This window comes from Cygnus atratus, chromosome 5, assembly GCF_013377495.2.
Source record: "Cygnus atratus isolate AKBS03 ecotype Queensland, Australia chromosome 5, CAtr_DNAZoo_HiC_assembly, whole genome shotgun sequence".
Taxonomy (NCBI): domain Eukaryota; kingdom Metazoa; phylum Chordata; class Aves; order Anseriformes; family Anatidae; genus Cygnus; species Cygnus atratus.
In genome coordinates, this window is record NC_066366.1 from 17,743,702 (window position 1) to 17,762,870 (window position 19,169).

At 46.7% G+C, this 19,169-nt stretch overlaps 1 protein-coding gene across 1 annotated transcript in view; it reads right to left on the reverse strand.

Annotated features, from left to right (window-relative positions):
- Positions 1 to 17,004, reverse strand: part of ANO1 (anoctamin 1) — a 77,348-nt gene extending 60,344 nt beyond the window's left edge. Inside the window, exon 1 of the mRNA XM_035552125.2 lies at positions 16,885 to 17,004. Coding sequence (XP_035408018.1) covers positions 16,885 to 16,942 — 58 coding nt within the window. The 5' untranslated portion in view covers positions 16,943 to 17,004. The remainder of the gene's footprint in view (positions 1 to 16,884) is intronic.
- Between the last annotated feature and the right edge of the window lie 2,165 nt (positions 17,005 to 19,169).

Consider the following 19,169-nt stretch of genomic DNA (forward strand, 5'->3'; position numbering starts at 1 on the left):
CATAACTGCCCCAGGGACAAGCACAGGACGTGAGCAGACCCAGCCGTCTGAACGGCACCGCTCACATGCCCTGTGTTACATACGTGCTCCACAAACTGCAGCTTGTAAAAGTTAAGCAAATTAACCAGCGGCTCTCTTTAATGCAGCCAACCTTAAGGACATTTGAAACGAGGGCACAGGGCAGGGTGTCAAAGAGGAGACAGGGCACTCTCAGTTGCAAGCACACACGGGCTTACTGCCACCAAAATGTCCCCACGCATCATGTTATTCTCGAAACAGCTGCTGCCCACTGGTGCTGCCCAAGTGTTTTATTACACGGAGCGAGCATTGTGAGCCCACTGCTGCTTCTGCTTCACACCAAGGCACCTGCCCCCTCCAGCTTTCTCCTGGAGAAGGGGTGTGTTTGTGCCAGTGCAAGGACTGGCACCAACACTGGAATACTCGAGACACATCACAAGTCCCAGCCTCTCGGTCCCAATGGCAGGATACAGACGGTGGCAATCGCCTGCAGCACAGGTCTGGGTGAAGCCCCTTCCTGGCACAGGGACATCTTCCTGACTGCTGGGGCCCATCCCTTGACCTCAGTGAAGCCTTGGTGCCGATCTGCATGCACAAAGTTTCTGAAGCCACCCAAACAAGTGGCATATGAAATTTGAACACATACCACCACAAACATTGGTTCAACATGCCCTTGCCTTAAGAGGCAAAGGAATCAGCTCTCATATTCCTTTGCAGGGTGCAACAGCAGCTGGTACCAAGGAAAACAGAGGTGGAAATACTTTTCTAAAGCCCTTTCCAAAACATTTGCATCCACATCCTGGATGACAGAACACGTTCACACGCTATGTGACGCAGGGAGCAGAAGAAGAATTTCTCATTTCAGGACGAGTCAGGAGTCAAACACTTTCCAGCGAAGGGGCAGCTGGTGTTTCCTTCTATTACCTGTGTGCTTTCACTCAGCTCCAGTCAATGGAAAACACTAACAGGAGGGTTTACAAAATCCTACGGTTTATAACTCTTATTGTCCAAATTCATTATCTGAATGTGTAAATCTGGTGAGGCAACATGCATCTTCCCCTCTTCCCTAACAAATAATTCTTGGATCCCCTGCTGCAGACTCCCAGGCAGGGAGTCTGCTCACAGGGGAGTTTGAAAAAAAAATAAATAAAAAATCAGGGCGCCTCCTATGTTTATAATTATAGCTTTAATAACATTCCACCCTCTTTCTAATTTTTCTTTCAGGCTCCCCTTTTAGGCCCGTTCTCAGTGACAGCCTCTCGCAGACATTTCCAAACTGTAACACATGCTTTGGTGACTATCAGTTTCACTTGCTTCAGACAGGTCTTTACTTAACTTTTTCCCTCCACTAGAAAAATAAAAGTGAACAGTCGACAAGTTTTTCCCTCATAAAGCACTGTAAAGCAAGTTTAAACGATGACTTTCTCCTCGCTGCTTTTGGAAAGGTTTAGTACAGCAGCAGGTTTTAGATGTTCATGTGGCATGATCCACCTTTTGGATGGGGGTAACTGGACTACAGGAGGCTATTAGATAAGACACTACAGAGAGCTGTGAAACAAAAAGAAGGGGTAGAAGTGAAGTGTTCGTGGCAACAGACAAGACACCTGTCCCCCCATGTTGGTGAAGCTGTAGAGCATCGATAGGCTCACAGGGAGAGCTCTTGCTCAAGCTAGAAGGCCTTTGCAGCCTTCCTGGGTCATTTGAACTACCTTAAATAACAAATGAGCTTTCTGCAATTGCCCGTTACACACCCATCTGTTTACTTTTATCCCAATTTTTTGGTTGGGTTTAAGTTTTACATGTGGCTAGCAAGGAATGACAGGATAGTTGTTTTAAACTGTAAGAATATTATGTAAGTTAGTGTCAAAAGCAATAATGCCACCAAGCCCAAGGACAGGAGAAGGCTGCATGTCCCAGAGCCAGAAACAATCAATTGCTTCAGCAAGAGGATCGTGGAATGGTTTGGGTTGGAAGGGACCTTAAAGGTCATTTAGACCAAACAAGTTGGTGAGAACACAGTAAAATCTCTGCAGAGCTGCTAGAGGCAAACCCACTGGGGCTGGCCACGTGGCCCTGATGAACTGAGGCTGGTAAGAGCCCTGCTTCTCAAGCCACAGACAATGGAAAGCAAGATGTTTGACTGATACACTGGCTCAGAAACACTACAGTTACAACCCTTATGGCCCTAGCTCATCATCTGGGGAGCTCCAGCCTGCAGGAACACGTCAGTTTCTGCACCCTTCAAATTCAGTGAGTAATTATTCTAATGCCTCATCTACCTGCAGTGCCATGGATGCATAACACATCAGTGTAAGACGGGAACCTAGAAGAGACAGAGTAGCATCATCCACATTTACCTACTTCAAGACCTTTAAAAAACCAAACAAACAAACAAAACTTCCTCCCAGGTGCAGCCTCTCTGGACGGCCCTTACATTCCTGTGTTGGTCCCCAGAGGACTCTTAGGTTTCTTCTGCTCCCAAGCGCTCGACCCAAGCAGGGCAGCAAGCCACTGCCACAGCGCAGCTGCCTGGCCCTGCCTCTGACTCACTGCCCCCCGGGCGCCCTGCGGCCGTGGGAAGCGATGGACGAGGGCACCCGGCACCCCTCGGGGTGCTCTGTGCGTGGGGCTGGGGGAGCGTGGCCAGGCGCAGGCGGATGGCAACGCGCCGGCTGCATTCAGCATGCCCAGTTTGAATGTTTAAGTCTCCTTTTCACGAGCACCCTTCAGATAATCTATGTTTTTAAGCATCCGGTCCACCACGGAACAACTGCTCGGTTTGGGACCCTGCTGAGTTGAGACAAAACCACTCAGGGATGGCTTGGGGCTCGCAGGAGAACGAGGGCTGCAGCTGGCCCCAGCAGCACGGCTCTGTAGAGGGGTGTTCGCCCCCGCACTCACCTGGCCGAAGAAGGAACGAGAAGGGAAAAGAAAAGGAAAACCTTTATGTGAACCTCAGGAACAGGTCAGGAATGTCATCTCTCTCCTGCAGACAGAGATTGTACAGCCTCTGAACTCACAGGGCCAGGGAGGTTTTTTCTGTTGTTTTGTGTGCATGTGCTTTAATGAAAAAGGAAAAATATCCAGAGGAAAGAAAAAGAAAGAGAACAGACACAAAATTAAACAATCTACCTTAAAATAAACTCTGCGGTATTATCTGTCTCTTGTCAAAAGTTATTAGGGAATAAAAGTGACAGACTGTCTCCTAAGATACATCCCATGTCCAAGTGACATACCTAAAACTTGTCAGAGATTTCCCTCTGTTGATGTGTCTGCTTATCCTTAGTGCCCACACTTGTTACGTTGCTGTATATTCTTGTATGGTGGAAGCACTTGATTTATTTGTTGAAGGGAAAATAACACTTTTTTCCCACCTAATTTTATTCTTCTGATGCTGCAGGTCTTTGTTCCTCACATAAAACAGAAAAGCCCTCGACTAAAACCAGACTCCACATAATTATTTTTCCTTAAAAATAGAGTCAATAAAACTAACAGATGCAAACAAGAATGGAACCAATCTATCAAATAATTGTAAACTGGTCTTCCTTCACTGCACATTCTTCACATTAAAAAATTACTACTGGTCAATATTAAAACCAGACAAATTACGTGGTGCTTTGCTGAAAGAGGGGATAAAACACCCCATGTGGACAAGTTACAGGAACAGATAAACAAGATGTTGCTTCAGCCCAGACAGCAAATAGCTTTTGGGAGCTTCATGTCTGCTCCTCATCCCTCACTGAATGTTGCAAGTAGGGTCTCTGTATAACATATCAAATCTGAAAATTCAGACCTGGCCAACTTGGGGGTTGTTTGAAAACTGGACTTCAACCACAGCTTTGAAGTGGTTGTGGAATGGGTACATTCCCATGAAGTTTTAATTCTTGTTAAAGCTGCGAAAGGGTGGCGCAAGAACACTTCAGGAGTAAGGATCTGCCATGAGGGCAATACGGAAAGGGTTTTCTATGTGATGCCAATACATTGTATAAACAAAAACATTCAAAGAGATGAAAAAAATACGTGCAATTGAAGAGCTGTATTGTTTTGTTAGAAGAGACTTTACATGAAAATTGAAAAAAGCAAATAAAGCGAGCTACAGCTATTGGACAGATGGGACCAAACCAAACTGCACAGCTTTTGCCCATATAAACAAAAGAGTAGCACACAACATCACCATGATCTTATCTCCATTTCTTCTCAAGAAGGCCCACCACCAGACCCTGCAGCCCTGTGCCGTATCAGAGGACCGCAGTGCTGTGACAGACCCATAGCCTGGGACACCCTGCCTTCCCCAACAGCTTCTCAGAGTACCCAAGCACCAAAACACTGCTTCATGGGACCATGCCGTCCAGTTTCACATCTGGTATGGAGTCAACCAGAAGAGAAAAGTGTCTTCAGATTACGAAAAACCTCCAGCATCCTCCAAGGTAGCACAGAATTCAGTTTATGGCTGAGCCATAAAAAATGCTGTGGTCGTGGAGAGTTTCAGCTTTTAATATGGTTTAGATTAAAATCCTATCTGCCTCCATGACTTTGATGAAATTTTTGTTTTCTGCGTCAAGACTGAAACCGTCAAACTAAAACAAAGAACTTGACACGTACAGTCTCCAATATGCAAACAACCGATTATTTCCATAGAAAATTAGAGAACAGAGAAACTGAAGTAACTCTAAAAAAATGAATCCCTAATTTTGTAATAAAGGCCACATGGTCTGCTCCACTGAGTGCAGAACTGGAAAAGCATTGCCGCTTAGTTTTAACCAAACCTCGCTATTGATTTTGCCCGTGGCTACGTGCAGTTTTTCTCCACCTCAGGACATGTTCCTGGGTCTCAATGAATGGGAACTAAAGGGCTCCCCTCCTTACTTGATGGAATGGATGGGGAATTAATTATTGAACACTTAATCAGATCAAACAGTGAAGGAACTTGCTCCAAAGCAGGAGATCATGAGAAACACCAAATGAAAACAATGCCATTGCCTGAACTTTTGTGGTTGAACTTGAATCTCTTATCTGTACTCACTGAAACAATTTTGGTCTGGGCTGCATGCAGACTTTTGTGCTCAAAAAATAAAAAAAGAAACCTAATTGAAAACCTAAAGCAGAAACATAATGGAAATGCCATGTTGAAGTTAGATATTACAAAAAACACCTTTTGTGAGATTTTATCACCATTACATCAGACTCTAGATTCTATCCTAATCTGGTAACAAACCAGTATTCTGAACCACATCTTACAAATACCACAAATCCAAACTTGACCTGACCTCCAGAGGCCAACATTATGAGCAAAAAGTCACTGAAGAATAACACTGGCATAGAAAGTTCACACAAGGAAGAGTGCTTGCAAGGGCTTCGGATGTGAACTGAAAACCCATTTAGTTAAGAATATTTTATTGTGGAAAAGGATGTGGAAACACAAAATAAATTAAAATGATAAAGAGACCTGAATAGAAAATCTGTGGTTATAAATGGAACAGTTGCTGTAAGCAGATAGTTCTGTACATCCACATCTGTTCCAGTTCAAAGCAGTTCATGTGAACCAGTGGAAGAAACTATTTTTTCCTTTAGTTCCACTGCTACAAACCTATCTGCATTCAGGCCAGGGCAGAGAGTAGGAAGAGAAAGAAACCACCATCAGTGTACTGGCTGAACCCATGTTTCAACAAGACGGAGCAGTCCCTGACATCTCTTCTTGCCTTTCCCCACTTCCCCCATATTTAAACACTTTTAGAGGAGAGCAGCAGCATTTGCAAATACTTACAGCAATTAAAGTTGTTTGTTTTTGCTAAAACCAAGGCATCTGTAGCTTAACAAAAGCTCTGTTTTTGTTTCTCTACTCATAGATAGTTTCTGTTTCACAACTGTCCCTTCTGAGGCCACTTTGATGATAACGTGGGAAAAGCAGGCTGAACAGCCAAAAAGGGAAATAAATATATAAAAATAATGAGACTGCTCCAGAACTCATTCAGGTTCCAGAGGAGTTCAAATTTCCTGCCTGTGGATATCTGAAACACTTTCCCTCCCCTTCCCCAGTTCAGTCTCCATTTCTGTGATCTCTTTTCTCCCCCTTTGGAATCTTAAAACCAAAAAGAGTAAAAAGGAAAGCAGCTGGGAAAAGGATGTGGTGCAAAGAAGTAAGAAGAGCAACAGTATCAAACCTGTCAAAAGCTGAAGTTAGCTCCCTACATTGGTCGGACAGCAATACCGAACTCAAGAGGAGGGCCCCTCCCCTGCAATAATCTAACTATGAGAATCATTATTTTCCTCCTTCCATTACTAAATGACAGCCTCTGCGCACCCTTCACACAGTGCCTGAGACTTAAATGACTTTTCTTAAAAAAAATAAATAAATAGATTGGTTGTTCACACAGAGGTTGAAATAGTCCCTGAATTTATTTTCCACCTGCAAAATGTGAAAGCTTCCCGCAACTGAGTCTCTGTACAAAATTCTTGCTGCTGACAGAGTGCGTGCTCAAGCCAGTCAATACAGAGTAATTGCTGGACTGGAATCAATTGCAAGCTCCCAAGAACTGCTTCGACTGGATTTTACTTTAAAGATTTATTGCCATAACAAGTGAGATACTGCACTCCACAACTACCCCTCCTCCCTTCCAAAATGAAGATGAACAGCAAAGCTCCTGAGGCCTAGAGCAGAGCTCATGAGAAGCTCCCTGAGAGGCAAAGGGCCCTGTGCTTCGCCGTGCTCAACCTTTGAAGATCTTCCATGTCTTTCTTCAGCTAAGTAATTGTTGAAATCCCTTAGAGAGATGACTGAACAAAGAGGCAGGACTGTATGATAAAATATTGCTACTGGTTGGTGGAGAAAACACCATGCAGAGTGGCAAGCATAATGCAGATTTCCCTCAAGAATCCAGGGGCGCAGATGCCATCGGGACATGCAGGAGGGTCTTTCAGTTGCCTGCTTTCCACCAAAACCAGGGCTATTTGTACGCTTAAGTGCTTCACTGGCTGAGGGCCAGAGGGCACAGCAAATTGCAGGATATAGCCCCTACAAACTATTCTGAGAAAATATACCGAAGAGAAAGAGAAAGGGGAAAGCTTTCATTAATTTCTATTATAAAGACAACAAAGATGTTGTTTTGGAAACGAGTCTTGCTGTTTTAACTGGAAGTTTGTTAACAAGATGCTACAAGGAGAAAGTTTAGAAAATAAATTAATTCATCTGCCATTTAGAAACTATTAGCTTTAAAAGGCTCAGATTTGATTTCTATGCCTCTGGTACGATACCAGGATGTTTAAAATCTAAACTAAATCTATTTCTGCTTCCATTGGTAATCAGTACATGGGTTTTGTTATTATCCAACTACTCAGTTATATTGCCAAATAAACTTAAATCGCTCATATTTAATTAATAATACTGTAACTGCAGCACACAAAAGACAGGCTATTACGGCCATGTAAGAATGCCACTGATGTGCGTGATTTCTCTGGCCACTAATGACCTTAGACTCTTAGTCATTCATTCTTGAAGGAAAGCTCTAGACTCCATGTTTAAAAATTAGATTATTTTATCTAGGCTGACACTCAGCAGCCCCCTGCAAAGCAAACAGCAGAGTGACCAAGCACAGCCTGATAGACTAAAATCCAGTTCTTAGCATAGGAGCACCCAGGACAATCTGACCCCGTTTGATCCGGGCAGACCCACGGTGCTCCATTTCTTCCATTCCCACCCACACAACGCACATGGCTGTGTCCTGGGCAAGCATTATTTCTCTCAGCTGAGTCCATGTCAAGTGAACTAAAACGACTATTCTTGTTTTTTGATACCTGCCAAACCCCTAAATTCAACATACTCTTTCCTGGCATATAACAAAAGTTCTGCCACAGCAAATGAAAGCAATAAGAAAGGAGGCGACAGGCTCTCCCGAAGGCTCACTGAAGGTTACGGAGTCCTTTAAGATCAGTGGGTAAAGAAATACTTTGCACTTCTAAAGGACATACGAAAGCGCTAGGACAGGGTGTCTGTGTGCAGCCTTTGCCTCTCAGCCTGGCTTCCCTACCACGTGAGCTAAAGGAGGACATGCTGAACATCCTCCCTCACAATTGTTCAGAAACAGGATCTGTTCCTATTCTGAGAGCCCAAATGTCCTCTTGTATCTTGGGGCACGCAGAATGAAATATTTCTACAAAGTGACTGAATTTGAAATACCAGCCCACAGTAGTTGTCCTTGTAGTTGAGGTATGATCTCATAATGTACCTGATGCTGTTCTCTCTGGCCTTTTAGCCAGTCTTAGCTATCTGCCAAAGGGGTTATTGACAGCAATTGTAAAGAGAAATATACACTTCAAAATAACACTTCAAATCCATGCCCCCACCAGTGTCAATGCTAAACCCTGGCGGACTGTTCACACGCGGACTCAAGGAGCTGACAAACACAACCCTGCTCTGATGCCCATATCCCTAGAAACTTGTGACCTTGCAGCAGAGTACTCTGGACTCAGTACTGACAGAATCACAGAATGGTTTGGGCTGGATGGGACCCAAAAAGTGATCCAGTTCCAACCCCCCTGCCATGGCCAGGGACACCTTCCAATAGACCAGGCTGCTCAGAGCCCCCGTCTTCTTATGAAACACTTTGGTTTAACTCAGAGGAACTGCAAACATGGATCCAGGGGGAAGCTTGCTGTTTTCTGAAGCTTTATGTCCTTTCAATTAACAGTTAAGAGAGATGCACAGAAAGCTTTGGCAATGTCCCACATAACAGTTCCCAGAGAAGCTTTCACGTTCAGCAAGCAGTCCCACAGCGAATCCAAGGGCAGTAGTGGGTGAAGCTAGATAAGCATGGTTACTGAAGAGGAGAGAAGGGAAGGACGCAAAACTACCCATAAGAAGCAATACAGACATACAGTACATACGAAAATGTGAAAAATGCATGTATTGGCAAGATCAGAAAAGATACATGGGGGGGTGGGGGGAGGAAGAGCAGGGGAGTGAAGGAGGGGAAATGTTCTTTTCTACTACACAGAAGGTCAAATGTTGCATCCCATTATGCTGCATGGACTTTGAGTAGAGCTGAACTGAATGTATTTAATCATCTGAAATGAAAATGAACACTTACTAGATTCACATTCTCTGTACAACCAGTCATTCTGATAAAAGAGAATAAAAGTGGAATATTTTGACATTCACCCTGCATTATTCGGCCTGCTAGCAAGTGCACTTCTTGCGCAGCACACCAAGTCAGTCCTATTAGCCATACCTACACACTGCGGTACGTGTATACACACAACTTCAAGACAGCACAGATTGAAGTTGTCCTGTATACCTCACAAGGTGTCTTTGCTATTTAACATACACTAAAGCATAGAGATGTGCTGCTTTGCAACAAAGAGAGGCACACCCAAACTATTTTCTGGGAAGGAAGATGATGCTCAGCATGTTTTATATACAGTAGTGATCATATATATATATATATGTAGTGAGATACTGCAATTTCTCACAAGTAAACAAAATTACTGTGTTATGTTACTGTTGTGGTTTAACCCGGCCAGCAGCTAAACACCACACAGCCGTTTGCTCACCCTCACCCCTCCCTCTCTGGGACGGGGGAGAGAAATGGGAAAGTGAAGCCTGTGAGTTGAGATAAAGACAATTTATTAAGACAGGAAAATAATAATAACAATATTAATAATAATAATATTATTACTAATAATAATGTGTACGAAACAAGTGATGCACACTGCAATTGCTCACCACCTGTTGACCAATGCCCAGCCTATCCCCGAGCAGCCGGCCCCTCACCCCAGCTAGCCACCCCTATATATTGTTCAGCATGACGTCAGATGGTATGGAATACCCCTTTGGCCAGTTTGGGTCAGCTGTCCTGGGTCTGTCCCCTCCCAGCTCCTGCTGCATCCCTAGGCTACCCACTGGCAGGACAGAGCGAGAAGCTGAAAAGTCCTTGGCTTGGTGTAAGCACTGCTCTGCAACAATTAAAACATCAGCATGTTATCAGCACTCTTCTCATCCTAATCCAAAACATAGCACCCTACCAGCTACTAGGAGGAAAATTAACTCTGTCCTAACTGAAACCAGGACAGTTACCATAGCACAGAGCGGCCTTCGGTTTTAGTAGGCAATCACCACAGAAAGGAGATCATTTCCCAAAAACCCCAATAACATTAATTGACTTTCAGATCTGTTTGATGGAAGTGTGTGATTTGTTTGGGACACGGTATCAGCAGCATGATGAATTGACTACATGCCCTAGGAGACTAAATTTAAAGTACGTTGCTCAAGCTGATTAAGTGACAAGTAACCATTGGTTTGGATGCCGGCCTGATCGACAGCAGAGGCAGTGCTGGGGTAATAAACTGGAGTCTCACTCGGGTTTTATTGCTTTAGGCAGTGTCTCACCTCACTGCTGCCCACTTCCCGCAAGAGCCCTGCGGCATCAGCCCAGGGCCAGCCCGCTCTGTCCCCGGGCTGCAGCTGCAGCTCCTGTACCTGGCTGGGAACCTAGGAAACCTGGCCCCACGTCCTCATTTGTGTCGTAGGCTCATCTCTGTTTATACTCCTGCGAGCTGAAGAATGATGATGACTAGTAGCTATATAGATAAATAAAGTATATTAAGTCACAGGAAGTAAAAAGGGAAAACCATTAATTTATTTTTAGAAACCTGTTCTTGCCATTCATCAAAAAAAGAACATTCAAAAGTATGCAGCAAGATACAAGCATCTGGATGAGGTTTGCTGACCACATACCAGTGTTCAGACTACACACAGAAAGACATTTTCCTTCTTTAGACCAGGCTCAGAGCCGGTGCCAGAGAACACAGGATACAGACAATCATGTAGTAGTTTCCACTAGCAAGCCTGGGGAATGGACGCCTCCGCCGCACACAGTACGGCTGCTCGGACATGGTCTGGTTCATCTTGTCCTTCCAGTGGTTCCACAGCTGGTAACTCCCATTGGACACACCGTGGTACCCCCCAGTACATCCCAAACTACTAAAGTCACGCCATCCATCAACAACATCCACACAAAATTAAACACAAGGGAATAGGTCTCGAGCCTTGGACCAGTTTCTCCATAGAAGTAGACCATGCCAATGCTAAACAAAAACAAATATATGATTTAATGTAGAGCTGGATGCTCGACTCCAAAAAACCTAGCAGCAAATGCAGTACGCCCACACAACCCTTCTTTATCCTCCTATTGCTGGGCTGCCAAAATAGCATGCATACATCAGTACAAAACCTTTTCAAGACAATAGTGCGGCAACACAGCAAGATGAATTTAATGGTATTTGCATAAAAGCTTCCATCTTTTTCAGTCTGCAGTAGATTTCTTCTGGGCAATCATACCAGAAGCATAAAGTCATACCATATTTTGAATCCCTGCCTGCCAAAATCCGGGAAGAATCGCAAAGCACACTCATTGACATATCTTGCGGTACATCGCCAGCCAAGATGCTATACTACAAATGAGCAGACATAAATAACAGCACAGTTTTTTTCTTTGACTGTTAACACTGCACTGGACCCCCTTCAGCCACTTTTCTTACGTCAAAGAGTAAAACCCTAAAATTTTGAGTGATGCTTCCTTCACCCCAGAACTTCCACCTTGGCTCCTGTTACTCGTCTTTAGAGCAACTGCCAAACTCCCACAGCATCACGTTTAAAAAGAAGAGTTCTCAAGTGAGCTCAGAAGACTCAGTGTTCATGACTTTCACCTCCAGGATGTTGCTGAAGTCAGTAACTGCTCACTTTCCCTATTTACTTTTTCAAAATGCATCCTGAATCTGCACTGGAAACGTAATTCAATTGCCAGCCTTATTTATTTATTTATTTTTAATAACTGAGTGCTGTAAAATGTGTTTTTCTTTCCCTGGACAGTTTTCCATGCTGAACCTTCCTTATCAACACACAGATGCCTACTGCATATTCCAAGTTTGTTCTGCAAGCAGGACATCAGCTGACGTCAATGAAGATGTACAAGAGGCAACAAATATTTGCAATGTGTTTAGAAAACAAAGTTCTTTCTCCTTCTCTGTATGCTCATCAAGTTTCCCCCTAAACAGGATACAAATAGCGGGTGAGGTGAGACAGCAGGACCAGGAACCAGAAGCATGGAACTTGTAACCACTGATGCCAAGATACAAGTTAAATAGTTTATAAAATGTAAAAAGAGCAGTTAATAGCTGCAAACTACTTAACCTTTTCATAACAGATTTTGTATTTTAAAACTCCCTCAGAGCACTTACAATCATGCATAAAAACTCATAGGTGCATGCCAGTTTACCAAAAAAAAAAAAAGGTTGCGTTTTCTGGACTGCAGTCTGAAAGGACAAATTCAGTGATTAAGTATATTATTAATATTCCTCTCATAGGAGTAAGAACGCACAAACCGGCTCTAGCACAGACGCAGAGCTGCCAAAAACAAATCAGGTATGCAGATAAGGCAAGCAGGCAAAGATACTGCAAGGAGATGGCGTGGGATCTAGTGGTACTGCTATCATTTCATCAGGTCAAGTCTGGAAATAGTTTTTGTAGTGTCTGGAAGAACAGACTGCCAGGGGAAGGCTCCAAGAGGGGAACTGGGGGATCTGGAAGAAGAGGGAAAACAGCGGCACATGGGGCAGCAGTGTGGGCAGTGCAGCTCTGAGGACAAGCCACCACAGGCAGCAAAGCAAGTTGGCGTGGCAGAGCAGGACACGGGGCGAGCAAGGAGCAGGGATGCCGTCGGAGACACAGCTCAGCTGTCCTCAGATAGCGGCTGGAGGAAGGCAAAGGGGCACGGGGACGGGCTGGCCTCCCACCGGGATGCAGCACTGCTCTCAGAAGCAAAGGGGCGAGGGATAGGAAACCAAAGGCTAAGCCAAATAAATAAAAATCTGCTTCCCTTGGCAGCACACGGGCTGGGGGCTGTGACTAATGCAGCTCAGCACGGGCAGCTTTGCTTCCTGTGCCTGCAGGGCAGGTCAGCGGTCTCTAACAGGCCTGCGTGGGCCATAAATTACCTCATGGCGACAACCGAGGCACCGCTGTCTTTTTGCTCTTCAAAGTACCATAAAAAAGCTGCGCACCACCACTGACATCACCCCGCCCCATGACTTCGATCCAGCAGCTGGCATGGGGTGACTTAACACCGCTGAGCCTAGCGGTGTGAGGGGTCCCACCGCAGGACACAGGCTGCCCAATCCCCAAAGCCACCACTTGTGCCGCCGCTCCTGGGGGTCAGCTCTGCCTGCGAGGGAGCTGCGAGCCCTGCCGTAATGTGAAGCCTCACAGCAAACGTGGATGAGGTTGGGAAGGCAAATAATCCCTTACTAGCACCCTCTGTCCCCAGAGGAGTTGCTCTGTAACCTCTGGAAGCAAGCAGAACTATTTCACACCTAACTGGGCTCATGTACTAAAACACAATGGTGTGTGCTGAGGTACTTTATCAGAATCCCTGACATCAATCCCAAGAAATAAGAAAAGAAACGGTGGCTTCTGTTCATGGATCTCACCGGGCTGATGGTTCACCTGTACAGTGACCTAACTACGTGAAGTGAAGCGCTCCAGACTCCCAGCGCCGTGCCGAAGGATGGGGCTGGGTGCTTTGGGCAGCCTCTCCTCCAAAGCCTCTCAGTGCCTGCCTGGATCTCCTCACCCCGCTGCAGCAGACGGAGCCAGCACACAGGGCTCAGTCCTTTGACAGTGCAGTGAGGGGACGGACATGTGCCTCAGCACCAGGAGCAGGGTGCTGAGCCCCCTGCAAAGGCTCTCTGGAGCCCTCCCCACAAAGCTGCGCGGCACAGGACAGCCAGGTATTTAGTGCTGCCTCCTGGGCGGTGGCCAGAGGGTGGCTTGCTGGGGACCCAACTGTGAAAGATGCCAAGTGTGCCCCAGCGGATGCTGCGCGTCCCTACTAACACTAAAACGGGGGCCAGAGATGAACAAGTTCAGCACCCCTCAGCTTTTCACACAGTAAAGTCCTGAAAGCTGTCCTGTCCACCAGTCCCCTCCGCTCTTCCCTCTCCCCAAAGTGCAGCTAATTTAGGGCAAACCGGATTTTCCAACCGCAGCACATACCCAAGCATTTCCTTTTCTCAAAATCACCAAAAGCCAAAGGGTACAATTAAAGTCAAAAGGGACATTTTTCCCTTCTCAATGCCAATAAACACTTACTTCCCAGGGTCACTCTCCTGCCTTCTGTTTTGGCACCCTACTTTGGCAGCACACTGCACATCCCAACCACACAAGCGTGACCTCCCCAGCGCCTGCGCTCATCTGCAGAAATTAATAAGTTATTACTACAAATTAAAATATTAAGTTAATGATGTGCGTGACTGCGAGTTACAGAGCTAGAAAAGAAGTCCTAATTAAATCAATACGGTTATTAGTCCCTTGTCATCTCTGATTAATTATTAGCTTAACATGCTTCATCATTTTCACTGGTAATGGAAATAGCTGCAGTGCTACCACAGGAAGCTGGGCGATGCATAGTAGAAGCTATGGAGCTGTGCTGGAAGTCCCTGCTCAGAGGTGAGTGATGTCTCACAAAGAAAAAAGAGGAAAACACTTCAGTTTTTGGGACAGTAGCGTGACTACATAAAAAATCCCATTGTTTTTCAAAGGGGCCAGGTGTTCGCTTGGGGAATTTTTAACTGCTGAAATGCAGGGGGCAAAGACACGCCTGCTGATGCCACGCTATGTCGTGAGCACCAGTCCCAGCGCCTCCGCACCCTCCCTGAACCAACAGGCTATCTCCGTGGCCCTTCCAGCAGCCAGCACGTTGGTACCTTTTCCCAGCCCACCCCAATTCTGACCCTGGCCCCTTTGTCATCACACATACTCCCTGACCCAGGACGTGAGGAAGGAACTAGCATCAAAAAAGCTGGGAGACATCAGCTGTGATGTCTGGGTCTCCAGGGCAGGGATGTAGCCGAGCACACCTACCCTTTCATGCCACCAATAGAGCCAAAAATAACGTACCGATGTTACTTTGGCCAACTTATTGCTAGAGAAACGCAAAACAGTGTTTTGGCTGTAGCTAATTCCAAGTATTTACCCAGAGTAAGGGGGCTATAGACTCCCCTTCACCTTCCTCTCTTCTGTCACCCTCGCATTGACTCCAGCTTTTCCCCAACTCCTCGTTCCGTCAGGTTTCCTCAGCTGTCTGCAGCAGGGCTTTCTGAGTATAAAGACCATGTAAAAACATCAAGGATGGGTGTACACATGCCTCTCTGGCAATACATGCAAAATTTGCCCAAGAACTAGCTGGGACTAATTGATCATGCTGCACTGCATGGATCCATTATGTAATTAGACAGGAGTTTCATCTTATAAATGGCTTTTACAAACAAGCTTTTTTGGATAAGTTATCAACAGAAAAACAAATACACGCTTCCAAGAACACGCTCCTTGAACTTACTAACGAAGCTGGTACACAGTGTTTGTGCTGCTAATAGGTGATTCAGTAAATTAAATAGAGAATGTCACTGCAAACCATTCTGTAAAGTTTCTCACAGATAAAACGCCACTCCAACAACTTCTCAGGACTCCCACCCTATCGCCGTGATTGCCTCATGATAAATTGCCACCTGCCCCACAAGTAATGGTAGAGCTTTCTAGTGCCATTTCTATCTTTCAGCCCTCTTGCTCATACCTCCGTTAATGTACTGCGATAACACCTCAGCACCTCAGGCTTTCCCGGCTCTCAATTTCAGAATATACCCCATGGTCAGCTTTGAAGAGTTCCAACTCCTTAATTTAACTAATATGTTAACACGGGACAGGCAGTGGCAGTCAGAAACCCCATCCCCGGTATCGAGATACAAAGCCCAGCTGTTTCATGTCAGACATTAAAGAAATAGTTCTCTTTTCATTCTGAGCACTCTGGCTACCCTACGGTTTGATGAGTGTACAGCATTTCTTTTAGAAGTGGGCTGAACTCCAGTTAAATATTTGGCCATTTAATGAGTAGACTCTAGGATAACGGTTTTCATGGGAATCCAAAAAAGAGGGAGTAAAGAAAAGGGCTCCCCGTGCTATTCTTAGCTGCAAATAGTTAGATTTGGAATTTTGATTGTAAAGCATGGAATTTATAAATGGTGCCATGCTAAATTTACTTCATTTGTATACAATTCAGCTGGATAATCAAGTGTGTTACGGCACGTTCCTGGTTAGCATCTCAGTTCTAGTTTTATAGTCTCTAAACTAGTAGAAAAATGTGTTCAGTAAATAGTGCTTGTAAAAATCTGTGTTCCAATGCGCGTGAAGATTTTATATAAATGCATATGTGGGTGCACATGCATGCACGCAGACACCGAGCTGTGATTTATTTCTAGAGGGAAGCCAAGGAAATTCCCACCCCCTACCATTTAAATGATCTGCTCTTTGGCTCTAAACATTCTGTAACTTCTCAGCCAAGGAATGTATTTTCCCTTTCCAATATATATAATTTATTTTGCTGCACACATTAGTTAATGATAGAGATACACGATTTAGCCAGTTCTGTAAAAACATTACTGACAACCTGAGACAGACCTGTTTCAGTTGGTAAGACCTTTCTTTGCTGGTCTTCCACAGCACAGCGTGAATTAAGAGCAATCATCGAATCGAGGATTTATCTCATCTACTTCGCATCCCAGCAGTTTTTCATAATTAGACTGGCATCCCGGGGCCAGATGAGCTTTTAATTGCTACATGAATGTAGGTAAAGGGGACTTTATGCCGTTCTACGCTTTGAGGGGTCGGGGCGGGGAGACAGCTATCTTATTTCCCTGCTACTTGGCGGAGGTTACTCCAGGATTTGTAACCCCCGCTCCCTGCCGAAAGGCTGCCGAGAGATGGGCAGCGGGGCGTCCCATTCCCCACGGGCCCCCCGCACCCCGTCCCCGCCGCGGACTTACGTGGTCCCCAGGGCGCGGCGGCCGGCAGCCTGCGCAGGTGGATCTCATCCTTATCCATCGCCCGCCGAGCCCCACAGCCCAGCTGCCGCTTGGTACCAAACTCAACTTCCCAGGCTCCCTCCTCCTCCTCCTCCTCCCTCTATTTTTTTCCCCCCCTTTCCTCCCCCCTCCCTCTCTTTTTGCGGGCAGGGCTCGCTACCCCGCCGAGCGGCACCGCAGGGCGCAGCGCCCCCCGGCCGCCTTTAAATACGGGCGGCGGGAGTGCGGCGCGGCCCTCCGCGGGGTGGGAGCGGCGGGGAGGGAGCCGGCCGGCCCTCCAGCCGGCCCTCCAGCCCTCCGGCCGGCCTCCAGCCCTCCGGCACCCCGCCTCACGCCGCCGCCGCGCTGCCTCCCCTGCTCCGCCCGCGCAGGGCTCCGCGCCTACCTGCTGAGCGGCCGCCGGTGCCGCCCTGACCTTGGGCACCGGGCGCCGGAGCGACGGCGGCAGCTGCTGGCGGTGCTGCCGGTGCTGGTCGTGCTCCTGCTGCTGCTGCTGCGGCCGGGCGGGGGCAGCGCGGCCGCCAAAGGTCAGCGCGCCCCGGGCGCGGCGCTGGGGAGTCCCCGGGGCTGAGCCCCGTGGCCCTGCGCTGCCTGAAGCGGAGCTGGGTTCGCCCGCACCGGCCCGTTTGTTACCGTGGTAAAACCTCGTGCGCTTTGCTGTTAGAGAAAAGAGGGGGAAAAAAAGTATGGCTCGGTGTCCTGCCAAAGAGATGCCGTCATTTGGGGCTGCCACGCTGACAGGTCTCCCCCCGCCCAAGGCGCAGCTGGGTCTCTCCCCAGCTCACCCCCGCGCCCCTTCCCCCTGCCCCGCGTGTGCTGGCATTCACCTCCGTCTGTCCACGCTCAAACAGCCACACGGGACACGTTTCCCGGGGGGACAGTGCCTGCTGGCAGCATCCAGCTGCCTCCCCTCCCCAGGCCCAGTGTGCAAGGGGTGTTGGGAATATCATGGTACACACCAGCAAACTTAGGACCTCACAAAATACCACCTCTTCTTCATTTATTCATTTACTTATTTATTTTTAAGTGCGGGGTGTAGAATAGCTGCCACTCACTTTTTACACCTTCGGCTGGATGGCCACAGGATTTGCACAGGACCGGGAGAACAGGATCCCAGACCTCTTCATCTCCCAGGGCACAAACCTCTTGGCTTCTCTCAGGGCTGTGCTCCCGCTTCCTGGGGCAGCCCCAGAAGCCACATCTTGCTGGTGGTTCTCTGACCCGGACTACAAGAGAGCTGTGGGGCCAAGCAACCTCCTCTTGCCTTGCTGGGGAAGGAGCCCCTGGGGGACTGTGCAGGGCATGTGGCTCCCTGCTGCACAACTGGGACCAGACACGGCTCCTGCTTAGGTTGCAGTCATCAACCCACTCTCTACTCTCCTTTGTTACCCAAAACATAGCAGGTTGTGGCTTCAGTATCTCCATGGGACTGCATTTTTCAAGTTGTAAAAGAATCTTTCCTGGTGATGTTGGAGATTTGACACGACAGGTAGAAAACACACTGAGATAAACACATAAACAAGGGAATTTACATGTATAGATTTCTTCTTCATGGGCTATAATCCCCAGAGGCTTTGAAGCCAAGCCAGGATGCTTTTAGTCTAGATTTCATATCTTTTTACTCCTTCTTAACTTTTGTGCTTTTTTGAGAAAGTATGGATTTAGACTATTTTTAAAATGTGCTTTACTCATTTTATTATTAGCAGAAGAGCGGATGAGTGGATTGTGTTGTATGAAGCCTCACTTACTGGCTTGCTTAACTGGAGATCAAAGGCATTCGAGAGAGTGCTCTTTTTCCTTTGCTTACAATTAATTTATTTTGGACGGAGATTTGCAGCAGAACCAAACGTGGGCACAAGCCCAACATATATATTTGTCTTATGAACGTGAAACACAAAGAAAGCTGGAAACAATGCCGGATTCCAGCATCCTATCTTGCAATGATCCCAGGCTCTGTCAGCAGCCGCTGGCTACAGCTGGGCTGGGAACCCAGCCTGGACACACACACCTAAGAGCCGGCAGAGCAGGCTTCAGCCACGGAGCCTGCGTCCTCATCAGAAAGTGGCCTTTTCTGCCCACTGCTCTCCACTGCAAGCCCAGCCAAAGGCAGGCCAGCTGATCAATGACCTCATTTAGTAACGGGGTTTAGGGAGTTTTAGTCTGACAAGCAGTGTTTCAGAAATTAAATTTATACTTCAGCCACATGCATGGAAAACAAACAAACAAACAAAAAAGTAGACCTAACA